This window comes from Aphis gossypii, chromosome 3, assembly GCF_020184175.1.
Source record: "Aphis gossypii isolate Hap1 chromosome 3, ASM2018417v2, whole genome shotgun sequence".
NCBI lineage: Eukaryota > Metazoa > Arthropoda > Insecta > Hemiptera > Aphididae > Aphis > Aphis gossypii.
Window position 1 is genome coordinate 17,075,205 of NC_065532.1, and position 22,287 is coordinate 17,097,491.

The 22,287-nt window shown below is 30.4% G+C and overlaps 2 protein-coding genes and 1 long non-coding RNA gene across 3 annotated transcripts in view; 2 read left to right on the top strand and 1 right to left on the bottom strand.

Moving 5' to 3' along the window:
• Positions 1-10,170, top strand: LOC114130975 (cullin-associated NEDD8-dissociated protein 1). The gene is made up of 18 exons (XM_027996081.2): positions 1-292; positions 369-538; positions 775-988; positions 1,045-1,190; positions 3,477-3,620; positions 3,689-4,134; positions 4,206-4,339; positions 4,409-4,569; positions 4,633-4,838; positions 4,908-5,191; positions 5,262-5,393; positions 5,481-5,798; positions 5,861-6,021; positions 6,099-6,297; positions 6,360-6,806; positions 6,874-7,117; positions 7,178-7,324; positions 7,438-10,170. The coding sequence occupies exons 1-18, from the start codon at positions 251-253 to the stop codon at positions 7,575-7,577; spliced, it is 3,735 nt and encodes a 1,244-aa protein (XP_027851882.2). The 5' UTR covers positions 1-250; the 3' UTR covers positions 7,578-10,170.
• On the bottom strand, positions 9,953-20,773 carry LOC114130994 (transmembrane protein 205-like). Its single transcript, XM_027996106.2, has 4 exons — positions 20,269-20,773; positions 15,997-16,199; positions 14,078-14,244; positions 9,953-12,125 (listed from the first exon to the last, which is right to left on the bottom strand). The coding sequence occupies exons 1-4, from the start codon at positions 20,514-20,516 to the stop codon at positions 11,853-11,855; spliced, it is 891 nt and encodes a 296-aa protein (XP_027851907.2). The 5' UTR covers positions 20,517-20,773; the 3' UTR covers positions 9,953-11,852.
• Positions 16,197-22,287, top strand: part of LOC126550783 (uncharacterized) — a 14,202-nt gene continuing 8,111 nt past the window's right edge. The window contains exon 1 of the long non-coding RNA XR_007604808.1: positions 16,197-16,507. This is a non-coding gene — a long non-coding RNA (uncharacterized LOC126550783). The remainder of the gene's footprint in view (positions 16,508-22,287) is intronic.

Below are 22,287 nucleotides of genomic sequence, written 5' to 3' on the forward strand. Positions count from 1 at the left end.
TTTTTTACTTGCCAGTTGCCGCATCCGTCGTGTTTTTTTCATGACAAGCTATTTACTTATTCAGATTTCCAATCGTTTTACGTTTTTTCCGGTGTTGTAAAATCTTGACTCTAGTAGTCTGGTATAATACAAATGCACAAAACTAATGGAATTTTAATTTAAACTTCTATCTGTTCGTATGCGATTAATATTCGCATTGTGATACTCTTGTCTTGTCGATTTTATTGGCGTTACGATTGACTACAAAATCATGGCTAACGTGTCGTACCAAATCGCACATTTGCTCGAGAAGGTAAGTGATATTGTTTTAATATGTTTTTATTGGCCTTTAGTAGTTACTTGAACTCTGGTGTATGTTGTATTTTTAGATGACTTCGAGTGATAAAGACTTCAGGTTTATGGCTACCAACGATTTGATGTCTGAGTTGCAGAAAGACAGCATCAAACTAGACGATGATTCCGAACGAAAAGTAGTGAGAATGTTGCTAAGGTTGTTGGAAGATAAAAATGGTGAAGTTCAAAATCTTGCAGTTAAATGGTAAGAATAAAATTTTAAATGATTAAATACCTAGTTTTATTAATTTAATAATTCATAAGAATTACCTACCAATTTTATTTTTGAAGAATTATCATTATTATGAAATTATTAATGCAATGATATTTGTACAAAAATGTGATTGATTTAATTAGAACTTTATAATATAAATTTATAATTAATTATTCTATGAATATCTAATTTTAATGAATGAGTGATATTATTTCATTGAATTTTAGTTTGGGTCCACTTGTTAATAAAGTAAAAGAAAACCAAGTTGAGACTATTGTTGATGCACTTTGTACTAATATGATATCTGAAAATGAACAATTGAGAGACATTTGCAGTATTGGATTAAAGACTGTTATAAGCGAGCTGCCAATCACTAATAATTTATTAGCTGCAAATGTGTGCCGGAGAATTACTGGAAAATTGACAAGTGCTATTGAGAAGGTGAGTTTAAATGTTAATCATGTTATACAACAGTTATAAAGTAATCTTATTTATAGCAAGATGTATCTGTACAATTGGAAGCTTTAGACATACTTGCCGATTTACTCTCAAGATTTGGATCATTGTTATTAGATTTTCATAGTTGCATACTAAAATCATTATTGCCTCAGTTAAACTCTTCTCGTCAAGCAGTAAGAAAAAGGTAACTTAATCATACTTAATTATACTTTATATGTCTAAATTTAATTTTTATAACATGTTCTGATGGTGTTTTATCAGGAGGGATTCCTAAGGGATTCTATTATTTGTCATCATTTTTTTTTTTTTATATACTGCCATCTCTAGAAAGACTAACAAATAAATTGGTTTTTACTTTTATGTATGGTCTGTCTTGTTTGAGCAAGTAACAATGCTTGGACTAAAAATCATTATTTAAAATAAAAACATTTATTATTTAGTTGTGATGTAATATTACAAATTAGGTAGGTAATTATTGTAAAAACAAAATCAGTTCATATTGAAGTATTGGTATAAACACATGTTTGATGCAGGCTTTGGTATTCTTATAGTCATAGAAATATAATTTTGAGTGTATTATGTATAGAATATAAAAATATCTAACATATATATATATATATATATTTCTTTTTTTAATTGTCTTATCTGTATTCACCTAGTAATATAAAATACCTTATAAAACACTTAATATCTTCATTATAAGCATTAAAAAAAAGAGCAATCTCTAAAATGTAAATCCTCTTCTAACACTCGTAAAAATAGAAATATGGCTTATCCATGTTGTTATTTATGCTGTGCTGAATATACTTTTCATAGTTACAAAAACCAATTGGTTAAAACTATTTAAAAACAAGTAAAAATGAGTCAATTTTTTTATGATGCTAGACTTAATATATCTCATGCCAGAAAAATAGCAAACGTTTAAAGTCAAACATTTTAATTAGTGATTATAATGTTAAATTATGATATAAATAATGAATTTTGTGTTTATATTGTAACGTGATCAGTTAGTTAATTTGTTTTAAAAAAAATATATATTTTCATTGCAAAATATTAATAATTAATATAAGTATGTAATAAATAATTTCATTGATCTATTTTGATAATTTATCTAATAAAAGCTTAATCATGATTATGCAAACCCGGATGGTAACATATTTCTTAATATCATATTATATAAATGTAATCAACATTAGCAGGAAATTAAATTACTGTAATAAATATAATATTCTGAAATCAATAATTGTTTTAATTAATATTTATTCTAGCAAGGGAGAGATTAATAAGTTATGATAATAATATGCTGTACCTATATTATCATACAATGAGTCATGCACTTAAAAAATATTAAAATTTATTTAGGTTTTTAAATAGCACATATTTTAATAGTTTTACAAAATAAGAAAGGAACCATTTATAAAGCTATTCAAATAATTTTAATAAATAGAGAAAGAATTTGGTAATCAAATCTTAAAATAAAGATTCTTTGTATGATGTCTGTTATACCTATCTACTTTTTTGAACTATATGATTATTATTTATTTATTCATATGGCAATTATTATTATTATTAAATTTAGACAAGTTGAACATTTAATTATTCACTTATATTATTTGTTATTATATATCATTACGAATGGTGGGAAGATAGTAAGAATAATGGTTGCTGGGGTGATTTTACATATTCAGGCACCAAAAGAATACCTTTATCTTTGTTTCAATAATAATTAATAAGTATTAAGTTATTGATTTTTCGATTAAGTCTCTTAATTGTAAGGTTGTTGATTGGCAAATGATACTATTTTACGAACCACAGGAAGGTGGTAAGAGACCTGTACCAAATTTTTTATTTTTTCATACTCTTCGGTCAACATTCCAGTATTTTATGGTTACTAGTTATCATTATCTAGTTATATTAAGTACAGTAGAAGCCACTCATTAGAAATACTTGAAACCAAAGGTGTAATGTTTTTAATTTCAAATCAGTTTTATTTTCAGATGTAACTACCTAATTGGTTCAATTACAATTAATACATGTAACAAAAATTAAGTACCTTGTATTTAATTTTCTAGAATCCGTTCATTTTAGTACATTTATAATTTTGATACTTAATATAAAATAAGTGAAATTATGTACTAAATTTGAATAAAATTTAGGAAATGTGCTGGAATAAATCCTTGTTATTTTTGTAACCAGATTTTGCGTATGTTTATGGCGAGATGTGATTAGTTTTCTAAAATGCTGGTCATCAAATATTAAAATAAAAATATATTTACCTGAGTTATAAATAGCAATATAATTAGATATTATCTTTTCAATAAATTGTGTATAATGTTTTAAACCCAAAAACTATTCTTATAACTTTAGTAAAAGTGATTGACATTGATTCCTTACAATTTTTTACACTTATGCAAAATATTACATTTTTTACCTCTTTATCCAGTTTTGAAGATACATTTGTTTATTTCAGGACTATTGTTGCTCTTGGTCATTTAGTATTGTCATGTAATCAAGTATTATATATTAAACTTATTGATTACTTGGTTAATGATTTATCAGCTCAACAACCAGCTGCAAGATCTAAAACATCCATACAATGTATAGCAGCTATATGGTAAAATTTAAGTAAATAATTTTAAATTCTTTTATTAAACCATTATCGTCTATTTACTGATATTGCAGTCGTCAAGCTGGCCATCGTTTTGGTGTTCATGTCGACCGTGTTGTACCATTAATACAAGGGCCATTAGTGGAAAATTCTACAGAAGATGATGAATTACGCGAATATTGTTTGCAAGCCTTTGACGCTTTTGTTAATCGTTGTCCCAGTGAAACTGCAGCTTATACTAATGACATAATTAAGTTATGCTTAGAATATTTGGCATATGATCCAAATTATAATTATGATGATAATGGTGAAAATGGTGATGATAATTTAATGGATACTAATGATGGTGAAGATTTGGAAGATGAAGATATTGAGGATGATTATTCAGATGATGATGATATGAGTTGGAAGGTTCGGCGATCAGCTGCTAAATGTTTGGAAGGTATAATTGTAACCAGAAAGGATTTGATTGCAGATATGTATAGAAATGTTTCAAAATCATTGATTCAGAGATTTAAAGGTAATTTTATTTTGAATAATCTTATCCAAGCAAAAATAGTTAAATGTTTTATAATTATTTATTTATTTTAGAAAGAGAAGAAAATGTTAAAAGTGACATATTACATGTGTACATGGCATTGTTGAAACAAACAAAGTTGACAAGTAGTAATATGACAGCTGATATGGCTGATGAAGATTCAGCTATGTATCTTCTTCAATCCCAAGTTAGTTAAATAATGACAAATTGATAAATAGTTCATAAATAATTAATATCTTTAAAAAAATTTATGTAGGTTCCTGCAATTGTTAAAGCTATACATGCTCAAATGAAAGAACGGAGTGTTAAAACTCGTACTGATTGTCTGGCTTTGTTGAAAGAGCTTGTCATTGTTCTTCCTGGTGCTCTTACCAACCACATAGGAACTTTAATTCCTGGAATTCAATATTCCTTAAGGTATTATATAATTATATTCCTTATTTTTTAATTATTTAGTTAATAATAATTAATAATTTCTAGTGACAAAAAGTCTAGTAGTAACATGAAAATTGATACATTATCATTCATTCATTGTGTGTTGACATCACATGCTCCAGAAATCTTTCATCCCTGGGTAGAACAATTAATTCCACCCATTATAACTGCTGTTGGTGATCCATTTTATAAGATAACAGCAGAAGCACTCATTGTTCTACAAGAAATAGTCAAAGTCATTCGTCCATTAGGTAAAAACAAAAACAAAACAATATTTAAATAAATAAATGTATAACTTCTTAATTTATTTGTTTTACCAGATAATAAACTTGAGTTCAATTTTGTGGCATACGCTGTACCATTGTATAGTTGTACATACTCACGTTTGAAAACATCAGATATTGACCAAGAAGTAAAGGAACGCTCAATTTCTTGTATGGGACAAATAATATGCAATTTAGGTGATGTATTACAAAATGAGTTGCAAGTGTGTTTACCCATATTTTTGGATCGTTTGCGCAATGAAATTACTAGACTTACAACTGTTAAAGCACTTATTAAAGTTGCTGGATCACCATTGAAAATTAATTTATCTTCTATTTTGGTAAATTAAATTAGATTAATGAATTGGGGATTTATGTATTTATATATAACATAAAATTATAATTTTTCAGAGTGATGGTGTACTAATTTTGGCATCATTCCTTCGAAAAAATCAGAGAGCATTGAAATTGAGTACCTTAACTTTGCTTAATATGTTGCTAAATAATTTCCATGCTGATTTTTCTGCTGAATTATTAAATAAGGTACCTAAATGAATAAAATAATATTTTGTTTAATATAATTAATATTATCATGACTCGTATAATATATCTATATGTATTTTGTTTTAGATACTTATTGAATTACCACAATTAATTAATGAATCAGATTTACATATTGCTCAGCTAACACTTTCTTTATTAACAACAATAATAAAAATCCAACCAATGGCTATGTCATTCTCTGCCAACATTATTATGCCAGAAGTTATGACTCTAACTAAATCTCCATTACTGCAAGGTGCAGCCTTGAATGCTATTTTATTATTCTTCCAAACTCTGGTTGCTACAAATGTTCCTCAGTTTGGATACCAAGAGCTAGTAACACTTTTAATATCACCGTTGATGGCTCAGCCTGTAGGCACTCCAACTTTAACGCTACATAAACAAGTATTGTTTAATTTAAATAATTGTTTGACAGTAATAAACAAAAACATTTTTAAAATGTTTAGGCTTACCATTCGTTAGCAAAGTGTGTAGCAGCACTGACAGCCACACAGCCACTTCAAGCAATGGGTATTATAAACAGTTTCATGTCTGAATTGATTAATCCATCTAATGACCAACAACGTATTTTTTCGTTGCTAGTAATTGGTGAAGTTGGTAGACATATGTATGTTTATCTATCTTTTTATTATTATTATTATTATTATTATTACACTTTTTTATAATTTTGAATATAAATTACAGAGATTTAAGTTCTGTGGTTAACTTGAAGGAAACTATATTACAATCATTCTCGTCTAATTCTGAAGAAATAAAATCATCAGCAAGTTACAGCTTAGGTAGCATTTCTATTGGAAATTTAGAGCAATATATACCTTTCATATTAAGAGAAATTGATATGCAACCTAAACGTCAATATTTACTATTACATTCCTTAAAAGAGGTAATAATTACTTTAAAGTATAATTTTTATTTTTTAATTATGATTAAAAATAATAATTTTAGATTATCACATTTGAGTCATCTACTCCTAATGGCATTGAAAATCTGAAACCTTTTGTCCCGGCTATTTGGAACCAATTATTTAAACACTGTGAATGTATAGAAGAAGGTTCACGTAATGTGGTTGCTGAATGTTTAGGAAAACTTACATTAATCGATCCATATAATTTATTGCCAAATTTGCAGTCATCATTACCATCGTCATCTGCACTAATGAGAACTACATTATTAACAGCTGTTAAATTCACTATATCTGATCAACCGCAACCAATAGACATGTTGCTTAGACAGAATATGGATCAGTTTTTGAGTGCTCTTACTGATCCAGATATAAATGTTAGGCGAGTAACATTAATTGCTTTTAATTCAGCTGCACATAATAAGCCATCTTTGGTCAGGGATCTACTCGACACTGTACTTCCTAAATTGTATGCAGAAACAATTGTTAAGGTATATATTTATATTTTAAAATTAAAATATTATAATTCAATTTTACATGTATTTATGTACATTTTAGAAAGAACTTATACGAGAGGTAGAAATGGGTCCATTTAAGCATACCGTTGATGATGGGTTAGATATAAGAAAAGCAGCCTTTGAGTGTATGTATACATTGTTAGACTCATGTTTAGATCGCTTAGATATATTTGAATATCTTAACTATTTGGAGAATGGACTACGTGATCATTATGATATTAAAATGCTTACTTATCTGATGGTTTCAAGGATGGCTCAAATCGTACCCAGTGCTGTATTGCAAAGTAAGTTTTTAACTTCTGCGACCAGCAATTAATATAAAAATATAATTATTTTATTTTTAGGGTTGGATAAAATTGTTGAACCTTTAAAACAAACATGCATGTTAAAAATTAAAGCCAATTCTGTGAAACAAGAATTTGAAAAAATGGAAGAACTGAAAAGATCTGCTATGCGAGCAGTTGTTAATTTACAAACTATACCTGATGCCAGTTAGTGAAACTTAAAGCATTACTTATTTATTAACATTATAAAATATAGACTTTTAACGTATTGTCTTGTATTAGTATTGTTAGTAATTGTGTGTATAATTTTTTTTTTTCAGGTAAAAATCCACATATGAGCGATTTTGTGTGTCAAATTAAAAGCTCTCCCGAGTTAAATAATATTTATGAAACAATTCAGAGAGACACATTAGGGTTGGTAACAGATAGTTATACCATACCTATGGAGATTTGCGAATAATTATGATAAACATTAGAATATTTATGTCCTACTACAACAGTAATTGAATTGGTTTCTACTAATATGTTAATACAAATGAAATCAAGAACTTTGTATATAATAATTTGTATGTGTATAGGCAAGATTTAATTTATACTATTTCTGTAAATCTTATGAGTTCATTTCTAAAAATTAATTTTAATCTTACAAATAATAAATATTATCTACACTTTTTTTTTTACTCATTTAAATGAATAAAGTTAGTAATAATTGTATTATTAACAGTACCATATTTATTGATCATAATATTGGTATAAAAGTTTTTCAGATAATATCAAAATATTATTTCATTTGAATTATATTGTATTCCACTAAACAAAGTATCTATTACTATTTTTACTGTAGTTTTTGCATATTTTTTATACTACAGATCACACTTAGCATACTACATGTGAATACTAAGTTTGTTTTTTAGTAATAAATAAAAATATGTTTATCAAAACCAAACTTAAATAGTACTTTTTTAGTTAAATTTTTAGGTGATATTAAATTTTATTATTATTATCATAGATTGCTGGTGGTAAGTATAAAAAGTTGATCACTTATACAAACAATCTAAAGATTTCCAAACAAAAAATAAACAAATTTGTTATCCTCTATTTAAATATTCAATTTCATCAAAATTTAAGCTTTAAATACTTTAATTAAAAAATGATGCATATATGTTTTAAAATGTTTGAAGGTAACTGTATCGTAAACAATCTATATGTATGTGATCTACCAAGAACTAAAAACTATTAGTTTACTCAACATTTTAAAGTAAAATATTAATTATTAATTTATAGAAAAGCATGATTGCCATGTTACCGTATGAAAATTATACCATTCATAGAAAATAAAATAAACACTTGTGAGTAATTAACATAATATTAATTATTTTGTTGAACAATCTTTTTAGATTTTGAGCAGAGTGATGAATGTTGAATGTAATAATTTTACTATGATATGTTTCCTTTTATGTCTGTATTCATGGAAGTCATAAGTAAGTAACCTATATAGTCAATGATAGTTACTATGGTTATTTAAATTTAGATAGTATCCTTTCAGAATCGTTTTTCAATGTATACAATGAGTGTATCATTGAATTTAAATTCAATAAAATGCATTATAGTGATTTATTCAACAACGAGTTCCGCTCGACATCCAATGTACTGCAGATCACGATACCCACTTCGGAAGTGGCACCTGGCTGCCTACCTTTTTATACATAATTATTCAATATTTTTAAAGATGTTTGAAATGTCTTCATTATTAATTCAATTATAGGTTATATAGTTTTTGTACACAGAATTTAAGTGCATTTTCCAAAGTTTCTGTTTCAATCTTGAATGTTTCGTTAAATTTTGTTAAAATTTTCAAGATCCAAGAGAGATAGATAGTTATTATGAAATTCATATTATATTATGAAAAATCACATTAAAATCTAGTTAAATTTAAACAATTAATGTGATTTGTTATTGTACCTACTTAACTAGTGTACAATATTATTTTCTAAATTAAACCTATAAAATATATCTTGGAACTGAATTATTTTGATTCTTTTCTTGTAGAAAGTATTGAAAGCAACTTTATAAGAGTAAAGTATTACTTTTGTGTTAGCGCCTAGCCCTTAGGTAACTTATAATTTTGTTTAAACATTAATATTATACATACTTAATAATGATTTTATCAAGTATTGTGGCTCCCGATATAAAACGTACTTCGAGTCTCTGGTGCTCTGGACTATCACTACGCATATAGGCGTGGGGGGTGCCTGGGCACCCCCCGACTCTTCACCCAAAACAGGAAGGAAGGGCCCTAATTATTATTATTAATTTAGTGTACATTTTAAATCTTGAAAAATCCAATCATCATTATAAGAGATTGTATATGTATATTGTTATGTAATATTTATTACCATGAATGAAATAAAATAATTTTTAATGCATTTTATACATATATTTGCTGCACCTATAATGGCTTCCAAAATTATTGTGGCCCCTAATTGTTAGTGTGCCCCCCCGGATTAGATTAGGTTAGGTAACCCCCGGAACCAAAAGTCTGCGCACGCTTATGTGATACTATGTAGTCCGTATTTACAATACGCCACTGCTTAAGTCTTACGAGTATTCATTACTCATTAGTATTGTATATTTGTATCTAATATATCTACTTATTGGTTTTACTAGGTACTGTGTTTCTTTATTTCATCTATTTTCTTCTTAAACTGGCTTAAATCCGGCGTACAATCATACTTAATACCTGGATATTACGTGTAGGTATGGTTTAAAACAAATGTTTTCGTTAAAAAATATAATATTATACATTTTATCTAATAAAAAATAACAACGTTGGTATAGTTTATATAATAACAATATATTTATTTTATTGTGTTACAATATATATTATATATTACGTACAACTATAGACGTTTGCAACAATAAATATAGGAACTAAGAGAAAATAAAATGTTATAAAAAAAAAAAAAAAATTCACTTATAAAAGTTAATATCGATCTGCTCAGAAGACGCATGGATAATAATAAAATAGAGATTACGTTAAAAAAAAAAAAAAATACACTGCAGTCTTTCTTGACGAGTTTCGCGCACTCCAATTATTTATCACTAAAAACATAATATTACACCTATGCGAACGAACGCGGTATATAAATAAAAAAAGGAACCGTTCGACAATATATACGACCGTGTACCCACACACATAGGATTATGTGCGTACCGGCGTGCGTATCAAATATATTTTTATGACATTATTGTTATAACAACATGATGAATTCTTTTTGGCCGCCGCGGGCTACACTACAGCATAGGTCTAAGAACGATTGTATGGTTTTTTATTTTTCTTCAGAAAATATCCAACCTGTGCGTACCATTATTATTATTATTATTCGTGCGTCGTCGAGTCTTGTGCAAATAATAATACAATATACTAGACACGGTCCCGGATGTAAGATACGAGACAGACGCGGAAGTCCGGAGCGGCGTGCGTGCACGATATAATACAACTATTATGATATCGCGTGTACAAAAATTAGTGCGTCTCAAAGGTCTGGAGAGAAAATCGAACTGTAAAGTGCATTTCGTTATAATATTATTTTTTTTACGTTTATCGTATTAATTTATTCGCAATGTTTGCATGATATTACACGCACACACACACACACATGACACATCGTGTGCCGCCGACCGTGCCTTGACTTCGTATTCGCAACGAGTGCGAATATATATTATATTATATTAAATGCGTCGAGTGTCTTCGGAATGAAGAAAACGTGAAAATGACAAGTCGCCCGCGACAGGCATGTTTCGTTCACTTTCCCTAACGGCGCTCGCTACACTATATATACGTACTTTGGCCGGTGGCCATCAGCGGACGACGACATCTCCGTTTAATTAAATCGATCATCGTCGTCGCCTATAACGTGTAACTATATATATATTAAAGTATTAAACAATAATCGTTGTAAAATTAATTTTCAGTGGCGCGGTAAAGCAAAATAAACCATGCACTTTTCTATTGAACTAGAGATACGGAACGGCGGTGGAAAAGAAAAAAATAAACAAACGAAAAGCCAGTTAAGTTATAATATACGAATGACCCCGTGTATATAGAATAGGTATAGAGGTATATGTATATATATATATAGCAATTGAAAACATAGTATTGTATGTTATATGAGCGCACGGCGGCGCGTGCAGCAGATATGTATGTATATATATATATTATATAGTAGTAGTAGTGGTAGTAGTAATATTGGTAGTAGGCGTAGTATTATATATAGACAATGCCGGATTTAACGGGGGGTGTACTTTGTTAGTCGAAATTTTTTTTTATTTTTTTTTATCTTTTTTTTTTAATTTTTTAATATATATATATTTTTTTTTTTTTTTGAAAGGGCTTGCGACATTAGTAGTCGCACTCCGGTGGGTCCCAGAGACTTAAATCCGGCATTGAATATATAGTATAGTATTATATAGTGTAAAATATAATAATATAATATATTATATATATATGAATGATAATATAGTTACAGTGACGATTATTGCTGCAGCCTCACGACGGACAACGACATTTGGCGCGGCGCCGCCGTCACTGTAACACATATTTTACTGGTAATGTATAAATAATATTAATAATAATAATGCACGGCGAATGATGGGTTTTTGTGTGTGTGGTGGGGGAGGGAAGACTTCCGGTCGTTCTGCTGCTGCGGCGGCGGCGGCGGCGGCTGTGGTGGCATTAGGCCGCGATGTACGCCAAGTGGAAGGCAGTGCACATCATGGTGACCACGTTTCCGATGGCCACGAACAGGTGCACTTGCCGGAAAGCCCTGTGGATGGCCATGTAATGAGGGCAGTCGACCAGTGGGCCCAGGTCGTAGCGGCCCACTTCGTTGCCGACGCCCGCCGACTTCTCGATGGCCGTCTTGACGGTGATGAGCCGCAACAGCGGCGGCACCACGTACAGCCGGATCATCAGTTCCAGCAGGAAGCACAGGCTCAACACGAACAACTGTTCGGAAAAAAACGCTGTTATTATTGCCACTGTCGTCAGTTATAATATTATCATCGTTATTGTCGCAGTTATGCGTATATTATTATAATAAGGGCGGTGCAACGAGCAGTGCGCCTGCAGTCTTATATTCGTTATACATAGGTAATCAGCTTAGAAATTGTCTATGAAGTTTTGATTCGCGGATCGAGACGTTTATCGTACATCCGATTTTACGCTAAAAACAAAAAAGACGAGATTTCATAACCCGGAGGTCTGCAGGGAATTCCACGGGACGAGGATCGTTACTGCACGGTTCGATCTAATAAATACACGCGTTATTAGACACTGTCATATCTGCAGGATCTTTGCGAGTTTGCGACTATCTGTGAGCAGGATGTCATTTGAACGTTCTATTTGATTTACTGTAATATACGTATATATACCACTGTCGGTTATAGTACATAGGTCAAGGATTAATGTAATGCATTTGATTTAAAAGAGTTAAGTGTAAATTGTTGACATTTGTAGCAGCACGTGTACTAAAAAAATCTTATATAGGTACGAAATTTATTCAAATCATCTTATTGCATCACACAAAGTTGTGTTAATAATTGCTGTTGGTTTATAAAAGCTGTACCTAGCTATATGGGATTTATTGTTATCAGATAAACATTTAATTGGGAGTTGTTACATTTGAAAGTCGAAAGATAATAATTATAATATGGAATTTTATCTTATGCATTTTTTTCTTGTATAAATTCACTTCGGCTGTCGGTATAATAATATAAATTTGATTTCGACATTTACAGGATCGCCAGATGGTACGATATCGAAACGATTGTATTTCAGAGAAACGGCTTTCAAATCCAAGCTCAATGTAAACGCCTACGTCAAAAAACATGAATACAATGATAACTAATACGTTTTTGTGTGACTGCGGCTGTCAAGTTAATACGTCTATCGCAAGTAAATCATATTATACATACATAAGCATTAAGCATATATTATATAAATTTCATTTTATATGATGTTAGAGACGCATTGAAACGGCTTCTAAAAGGTTTATTGAGGTATTATCCAATTACAATACTTAATAATCTGACAAAACCGCCTTGACAGTCAAACGTGAAGAAATACAGAAATAATGTATTATCCTTGTAACGGGTATTATTCGTTCAAGAGTAAAACAGTCCAGCGCATGTATGTTATGTATATTATTATGTATAATGTATATATATTTATTATGAATCGGATAAAAAAAGATAATATGATTCTCGACTTCCTAAGCATAAATAATTGTATACAATAGTATACCTGCCGTCTTGTACAGAGATCAGAGATAAAGATGTCTCCTCGAGAAAAATCCACTTATACAACTGCAGTCAACAATATACGTTACTAATATCATAATATATCACAGACAGTAGACAGTCGCCGTCTACGTTGTGTCCTCGTATACAACACCCTGCACAACCGGGGGGCCGTATTACTACATGATATATTTCATAATATCATATATATATAATATGTTGTTGTTGGGCCTTGGGCACCAGCTCGTTTAAATAAATACCGTAGAGTTACCGGCCGTTCGTTAAAATGTTTACGTGTAAGTCTAGAACCAGGCGAGGATTTGTCCAGAATTTTATGATATAACGCACTTTTTATCCGTGTAAAGTGTATATCTACTGTTTTTTATGACCAATCATACTTACAACGAATAACTCGGATAGACTATATAATGTATGGTAGCTATATAGAAAATCCTGCAGATATATTAGAAACACGATATTGGCGGTGAAGAGGTGAAAAATATAGGCGTAGTGTTGAATCGCATGACTGCCAACTATATAGTGTGTCTAAACCTCATTCGCGGTAAGTACGAGCTGATAATATACCAATATATCACGTGGGTACGTGTTGTTTTTCAGTATTGTAGTTATTAATATATATTTATAAATCGTAGTGTGTACCTGTAAATACGTGTGTACATCCCACATGTTGGCAGCGACGTGCATCTTGCCGAATTGGATGAGCGTGATGGCGCTTAACAGACTGTTTAGCGAAAAGTATTTGGGAAACAGGATCTTTTGAACGTCGCCGAAAGCGTGTCTGGCCAAGTTAAAGTACAAGCTCAACCCTGAAAAAACAAAAACAAATAAATAAACATCTTTGTTTTAGTATTTTAAGTGGAGTAAGTACTTGGAGTGGTCAAAGGGATATAGGTATACCATAATTAAGAATAGAGGAAAGCGATTTCAAGCTTTACCTTTATTCAATTTAGATTTTAATATTTAGTAATAACTATTTCATAAATTTATTATTATACAGACACAATCCACAATTTATTTGTATTCAAAAATATGATTACGGCTTATTCAATTTTGTCTGGGGTGATACATTTCATTTAATAAAATTATTCTAAAACAGTAAGACCTATTGGACTTGAGAAATCCAGCATCAGCGGACCCAAATGTATCAAGTTAATGGAAATAAAATAAGCATAGCACGTTGGCATAGTAATAAACCAGGTAAACCATGAATTTATCGAACTTTTTTTCTATTTAATATGCTGTTGTATTCGTATTCCAAGTTAGAGGTAATACATAATTTTAAAATGTGTTAAATTATTATTATTTTCTGAGACCATGACTCGGAGTATTCGCGTATATTAACACCGAACACGGTCGATTATCCCGTTTCGCGTAAGTCGTAACAATTAAAAACCGAAAATTAGCACCACGTTTCGCGACTATATACCGATTCCTGTGCCAATAAATTACTCGGCTAAATTTATAATGACTTCTCGTCTCGTTGCTCGTATTATCTGCCAAAAACTTCGTAAACAAGGGGAAAAATAGTTACGGGGCACATGTATATAATTAATGCTTCGCATGCCCAAAAAGCGAATCGCCGTCCTATAAGTTAACTCGTCAGTATTGTTGCACGCGTAAGCACAGTTATTTTTAAGACTCAAAATATCAAACATTATTCTCGAGAATTTTTTTTAAGCGTAACCGAGTATATATTTATAAAATTTGGTGCACATAAGCACCTATTCGTATATTAGTCAAAATATAAAAATATTATAATGCATAATGCGCAGTCCACTCTCCCAGTACAACTCAAAGTTCAAGGGAACGAAAAAATTAAATATATATTCACAACCTTAATAGAAAATTAGAAACGGACTGAAAAAAATATGCAAGAATTGCGATAATATTATACTTGTACCTACGCATACGATTCGCACGTGTCTAAAGAGAATATATGCACGTCGTCAGTCTATATAATATATAGGTCGAGTGCATAGTTTTTTTTCTAGTATTTATTACAAAATAGCCGTTTTATGGATTATTCATAACGTATATAATGTACTTATAAATGTTTGATGTGAAAATTAAAAGTTCGCGGTTTGTTATTATTGAAATAATGATGAGGGCATTTTCGTCCACATTACCAGCGAATTCGGAAATGCGATTTTAAAATTAAAATTTCTTCCGATATAATGTCATTGTCGTTGTTACACAATGTACAACGATATATATAAATTATTATCTATACACTGCAAGTGTGATATTCGGCTCTTAGAAAAACAAATCACAATCGCTAGATGATCAAATTTTTTCATGCATGAGCCACGAAAGTCACACGTGACCTATAGGTATACCGTCTACAACTACATTTTAATTTTACCTGTTAGGTATTATTACGAAGCGTTTGTAATAATATGGCAATCGCGTGCACACGTGCTCGGTTTATTATTATTATTAATATGTTTATCGTCGACGATTATATTATGTTTGTTAGGCAATACCTATTTTGTTTTCGTTTTTGTCCTTACATGGCTATCTATAGAATACTTGAAACTTATATGCTCTACTTTACTCACCGGAAATGAATGTCATCCAGAACTGGGCGCCCACGTGCGTGCAGAACGCAGCCAGGTAAACAAAGTTGACGAAAGTCCTGGGCTTGACGCTTTCTCCAGTGGCGTTCGATGTTTTCTTCATATCGCCGGGCAACATCGACGCAGCTACCAGAGTGACAGCTAACGCCATTATCACGTGAGCTGGTTGCGTGAAGAACAATACCCTGGTAGATAAAAAATAATGCAATTATTAAAATATAATAATAACTAAGTACTTGTATTATACTGCCTATATAAACTATAGCTCATTTGATGCGAAATTCAGTAGGTAATACTCGTATTATTGTATTGTATTAATTACGATTAAATCGATACACAACATTTTAAACGATTATAAACGCCAATAATTAAAAATTATTATTCGTGAAATAATCATAGTACGTCGTATCGAGTATTTTTATTTAATTTTTTCTCGCACGTCATTATGTAGTACCTATGTGTCTATCTGCCCACGCTACCTGTGTGTAAACGCGTAAGTAATAAAATTATTTATTGAACAGGTTTAACTTTAACGTAAAAAATACCCCGGAAATATTTAATGAAGGACTAACATAAATTTTATTTACGTTTATTACTTAAACCTATTTATTTTTATCTATATTATTTAATATACATATTAAATTATTACTATTATTACTTTTATTATTACAAGAGATATAGAAGTATAGTTTTTGTAAAAAATGATTTACATTTCTTTTCCTAATGGACACCGATCCATATAACTGTAGAATACAGGTATTCTTTTGCTGTGCACACATTATAAACCTCAAAACTGTATAGATTATAAACTACTTTAAATTTTTAAACAATTTTCTTATTTTATATAGGTATCGATACGAATTTGTTGAAGAAAAGCATAGTATTTCATATATTTTTAAATAATTTCAAAAAAATTTTATGATTTGGCTCATGAAATCTAACTCAGCAGATGTTTTATACTTTTGTTTTAATTGGCATTTAACTACAGATATTATTAATAAAAGTTTCACTTTGAAGCTCGGTTAATTTTGCGTCACGTGCACTCTCGTGGTAATGCTCTCATTGCTCTCAAAAGTACTGCAGTCCACAAATACATTTTAAAAATAAATATTCAACAAATCAAATAAATAATTAGGTGAATGACAATTTTAAATTTTATTTCGTACACTAATATTATAATTTATAACACTATTAAGAAAAAGTCAAATATAAACTTTTAAAAGAATTATTGAAAAAAATAAAATTATAAAACATTTTAATATTTATTAAGAATAAAATACGGAAAATTCAAAATATCTTTTTATAACATATAAGCATCACATTTGAACGTTGCTATTATTTTCTACATTCTAAACTAATTTAACCTCATTATATTAATTTTAAAATAGTCATTGCTTTTTAACTTAACAATATTTATTTGTTATGTTACATAAAAAATTAGGAGTGCAATTTAAAATTTATAATGGAAATATTTATTGGTAAGACATAACATTTTGGTATTATACCTACTATTATTGTTGAATTTTTGTAGTGAACACTTTTAACCAGATTCTTGAGTTGGAACACATTTAGTTTTCACCCTTTCTTCGCAGTTCGCAAATGTATTTTACAATCATATATATGTTTTAAAAAAAATTTATCAGATTAGCCAAAATACTTTGTCACTCAATATCTTACCATTTCCCCACCCATCCCGTCGACCCGTTATTACCTTTGGCACATGTGTGACCTCGAAGTCCATCCATTATAAACATCGAATGTTTTTATTGACTTGTGCCAGTTAAAAACTTTAAATAAGCATATGTATGTCGAGTATAATTAATGAAATTATTTTTGTTTAGAGGATTTATTAACAATAATATTATTGAATCTTTCCGTCTAATTTTAAGTCAAGGCAGTTCAAGGCAAAATTAGTTGATAGAAATGAAACCGTTTCGTTTTAAAATATTATTACGTTTTAGAAGTTTGCCTTAATGATTAACGAGTAATATTAAAAATCATCAATTACAAACTTATATTAGCTATTACATTTCGCCATTGACATAAAATATATTTAAATAATATATTAATTACCTACTGCTACTGCTGTATAAAGTACGAGAAATCGCTATGTTGTGAAAAGTCTAATGTAAACAGATTTTGTTGTAAATTCTTTCAAATAAATAAAAACATATTTGTGACGATTTTCAATGTCGTTTATTGTGCAGTGAAATAATATTATGAAACGATTCGTGGAAAATACGTCACATTAGTTATTTGGTTCTACCTACTTATTTGTCTCGGTTCACTAACTATTATTCTGTTTTAAACACAATTGTAATACATAATATGTTAATTAATATTCGTGTTAAAAAGCGTTTCTTTGATAAAACATATGTGTGTGTGTTTACACGACGACGAAATTTTATGTTCCACATAATAGATATATAGAGAACCACCTGTAGTGGAAACAAGTGTAGGTACCTAATACAAACCTACGTCACGAAAACGCAGAATACAATGCGCTGAATACTTGGTCAAGAAATATCTCAAATATCACTCTCTTTCCTAGAAAAGTGTGCAATATAATAATGTTAAGGTTGGTCATGTTCTCGCGTAATCGAGTCCCTAATTTCCCTCGAGTTTTTCACTACCATACGTCCTAAATTATACTCGATCGGATACAACTTTCTATTTTACGTATCGTTTATGAACGGTGGTGTATTTCACCATTTTTATCTGCTTGGACAAATTGCAAGTCCAGAATTCTGACAGTCGTTTCGATAACTTAAACGTGAAACTGTATCACGCACATACACACGTACCTACTTATACACGATTCACGTACAAGTCGTACAGCGTTATACAACCAATGTCTAAACATACGGACATGTACCTACATAATATAATTACATATAATACATATAATACATTGTATTAGCAATTATAACCATTTAATGTACGCGTTAAACAGGCCAAACAAGTTTGAACAACTCGAGTCAATGGCAATATAATATTTTTAATCGATTGTCGAGACGATAAATCGGTAATGAAAAATGAGTAAATGGAGATTTTCTAAGAATTCTGCAGACGCCATCAATCAAACGCGTACTGGAATATAATGGTTAATTCGGACACGGACATAAGTCGGAGTAACTGTTCGAGCACGGTGATCAACTACCTATACATAATATTATATATTTTTTTTTAATGCATCTTGAAAGTTTTGCGAAGAACACAAATAAGTCAGAGGAATACGCTGAAATGACTATACCCATACGTGACGTGTTGTATTATTATACCTACAATAACAGAGAAGTAAGAGAAGTAACAATAAAAATATTTATAATTTATAATATAGGTAATATAATATGTAATATAATATATGAAGAAATAACATGTGTACTTCACACTCGTCGTGAATAATGACCAGGTACACATTTTCACGACGGTTCACAAATCATTATTAATATTAATTATATTACCTATCAAACTCGTTATTCTAATTATTTATGCGCAGTCTTGATAGAACCATTTTAAAAACATATTTAATTATTGAAAACACGCATACTGCATAGGTATTATACGTTATCATACGTTTACACACTTGTCCTAAATTGAAAAAAATGTTATAACTAGAGACAGAGATTTTATCGTTATTCCTCTTATAAAGACGTCGTAAGTAATATATTTTCGATATGTTATATTATTATTATTATTAGCAGATAAGTTATATAATATTATATTGATAAATATTATGCATACGTCTTCAAAAAAATAATTATGATGATCTCCTAGTCATAACTTCAAAAAATTTGACTTATTTACCAGTGGATCTTGTTTTCGTAAAAACTGCATTAATTTGTATGTTTAAAAATTTAGATTATCGGGTTGAGGAAAGAATTATAAATAATAAAAGAGTTTTTGAACATTTATAGTGCTATTAAATATTGCGCTTTAAAAAATCTATTGGTCAACAATTTGTCGGTTATTACCTTGGCCCTAATTATTTCAATTCCGTATCATTTTCAATAAAGACAAATATAATACGTTGAAAATATATGTTGTCGTTTGGTTACAACTTAGTAATTTTTTTTTTTGATAGTTCAACTTTACATATTTCCGCGTTTTTCTGATTTAAATCATTATTTAAATATTTTTGTAGAAGCAAATAGATGATTGAAAATATGTGCATATAATATAATTTTACATCTGTCGTTTTTCGAGTGTAAACATTTCTTATATAGTTTTTTATTTACGCATTATCATGCTCACTTGTAAGCCGGCGATTTCTGAAACTCTCCGAAGTACGACGTGAACTTGTCCACGGTGCTTCTGGTGAGGGCGGTCAGCGCGTCTCCGGTTTTCTTCCGGTCGGCCGGCCGTTTAGTCGCCATCGCCGCCGGTGCCTTCTTCTCTTTAGCCAAATACTCGTAGGCGGCTGCGTCGGCCGCCGGCACTCTGAACAAGTGGTGTGGATGTCCGTGTCCGTGTTCTGACTTGTGATTTGCCGTTCCGCACATCGTTGTCGTCGTCGTTGTCGATAATATAATAATATTAAATAAATATATACTGTTTACACAGCGGTCGACGGACGACAAGATTCCGTCGGAAAAGCGTCTCTATGCAAAGAAAACGGTGTTCGAAAAGATCGATCGATCGCGGCGCGGGCCAGTGAACCTGACTATAATATATATATTAATATATGACAGTGTGTCTCGGTGCGAGTGAATCGGACTCAGCCGTCGTCTGCAGTGAAAAGGACCGTGCGTAGTCCTATGTCTTTATATATAGGCAGCGGCGGCGGCATCAGGCATTGGCCTACGTGACCGACGTGCAGGCGGCGTTCACGCAGCGCGTCGCGTTCGGCCGCACACAATCGTCATTACTCGGATTCGTTAACCGTCGCAAGCCGGACGTTCACGTTCGCGGAGCATATCAACAACAATAATGTTAATATTATATTATAATATTATACAGTGCGATTCGCCGAGCACGATGCTCGTAGGTACCCCTATACTTTCCCGTTAGATAATGTGCAAAAATATTCAATTGAAAATCAGATATTTTATGATTTTTTTTTTTTTGTTGTGCTACTGGCGTCACGAGTATCGTGAAACGATAAAAACTTCTGTTTTTCAAACGAAACCCAATCCATTTTTTACTGTAAATTATTTAGTGAATAATTTTGTTGACAATCTTGACATACTTTAAGTTCAAGTATAATATAATACAGAAGTATTATAAACATGGTTCAAAATTCGAACGGGTAATCTCTTTTCAGTTATTAAAACGTTTATATTTACCTAGGATAATAGTCCTTAAATATAAAATTCATATTTTTTAGGGCGTTTAAATCCGAGCTTCGCTCAATATCGTGGACGTACCTATATAATCACGAGTACACAAAAATAATTAATTTAAAACTCCTCGATCGGATTTTTTATTTTAATACGTCGTTATTCCTAGAAAACTATCCGTTTATAAGGAATTTATAGCAAAAAGGTAGGTTGTTATTTAAAAACAGAAATTCGTATTTTTACAGAACACTCTTATAAAGTATATTTTCAAAAATTATAAACAGATTAAAAATATGATGGCTGAGTAAATTTGAAAATTCCAAAAACTTTTGAACAACTGCATTATTGATGAAGAAAAAGGGGTTGAGGGGATGCTAGGGGGATCATCCTGTATACAAATATAATCCCGGACGCCTGGGTTCCCATCGCCCGACTGGCTTTCAAGAACACGACTGGCCAATGGAATCATGAGCGTCCTGTGGCTTTTGCGTCGCATCACGACAATATAATAGTAGTTATAAGTACCAACAACGACCTACCCGGTACCCACAGTATCCATAATAAAAATAAATAAATACAATGTTGGGGAAGTAACTTTTTTTTTTGATATAACTAAATTACATCACATTACTTTTTATTGGGTAAAATTACATTAATTTTGAGTTAAAAAAGTTCATTACAATCAAAGTATTTTTTTTTATTTTCAAAAATATCTCCGAGCCACTGAATCTTTTATTATTAACATTACATTATTGACAAATTTACTACGTAATAACAATTAACAATATGATTATAATGTGTTTATTTAAGATCCAAAGAAGATAATAATTTCTTTATACATTTTATTCTTTATTTTTTAAATTTATTCTAAATAACAATGCATTTTCCTAATGACTAGTAATTTAAAATGAATTTTTTCGTCAAATAATAGCTATTGCAAAAATGTTATAGTTAAAAAATTGTACACAATGAAATATTTGCATAAATTATATCA

Coding starts and splice junctions, on each gene's coding strand:
- LOC114130975 (XM_027996081.2), top strand. CDS start 251: ATGGCTAACGTGTCGTACCAAATCGCACATTTGCTCGAGAAG. Junction 539..774: donor CAAAATCTTGCAGTTAAATG/GTAAGAATAAAA, acceptor ATTGAATTTTAG/TTTGGGTCCACTTGTTAATA. Junction 5,799..5,860: donor CTTTAACGCTACATAAACAA/GTATTGTTTAAT, acceptor TAAAATGTTTAG/GCTTACCATTCGTTAGCAAA.
- LOC114130994 (XM_027996106.2), bottom strand. CDS start 20,516: ATGTGCGGAACGGCAAATCACAAGTCAGAACACGGACACGGACATCCA. Junction 16,200..20,268: donor CAGAAATCGCCGGCTTACAA/GTGAGCATGATA, acceptor TTTATCTACCAG/GGTATTGTTCTTCACGCAAC. Junction 14,245..15,996: donor CTGGATGACATTCATTTCCG/GTGAGTAAAGTA, acceptor TTGTTTTTTCAG/GGTTGAGCTTGTACTTTAAC.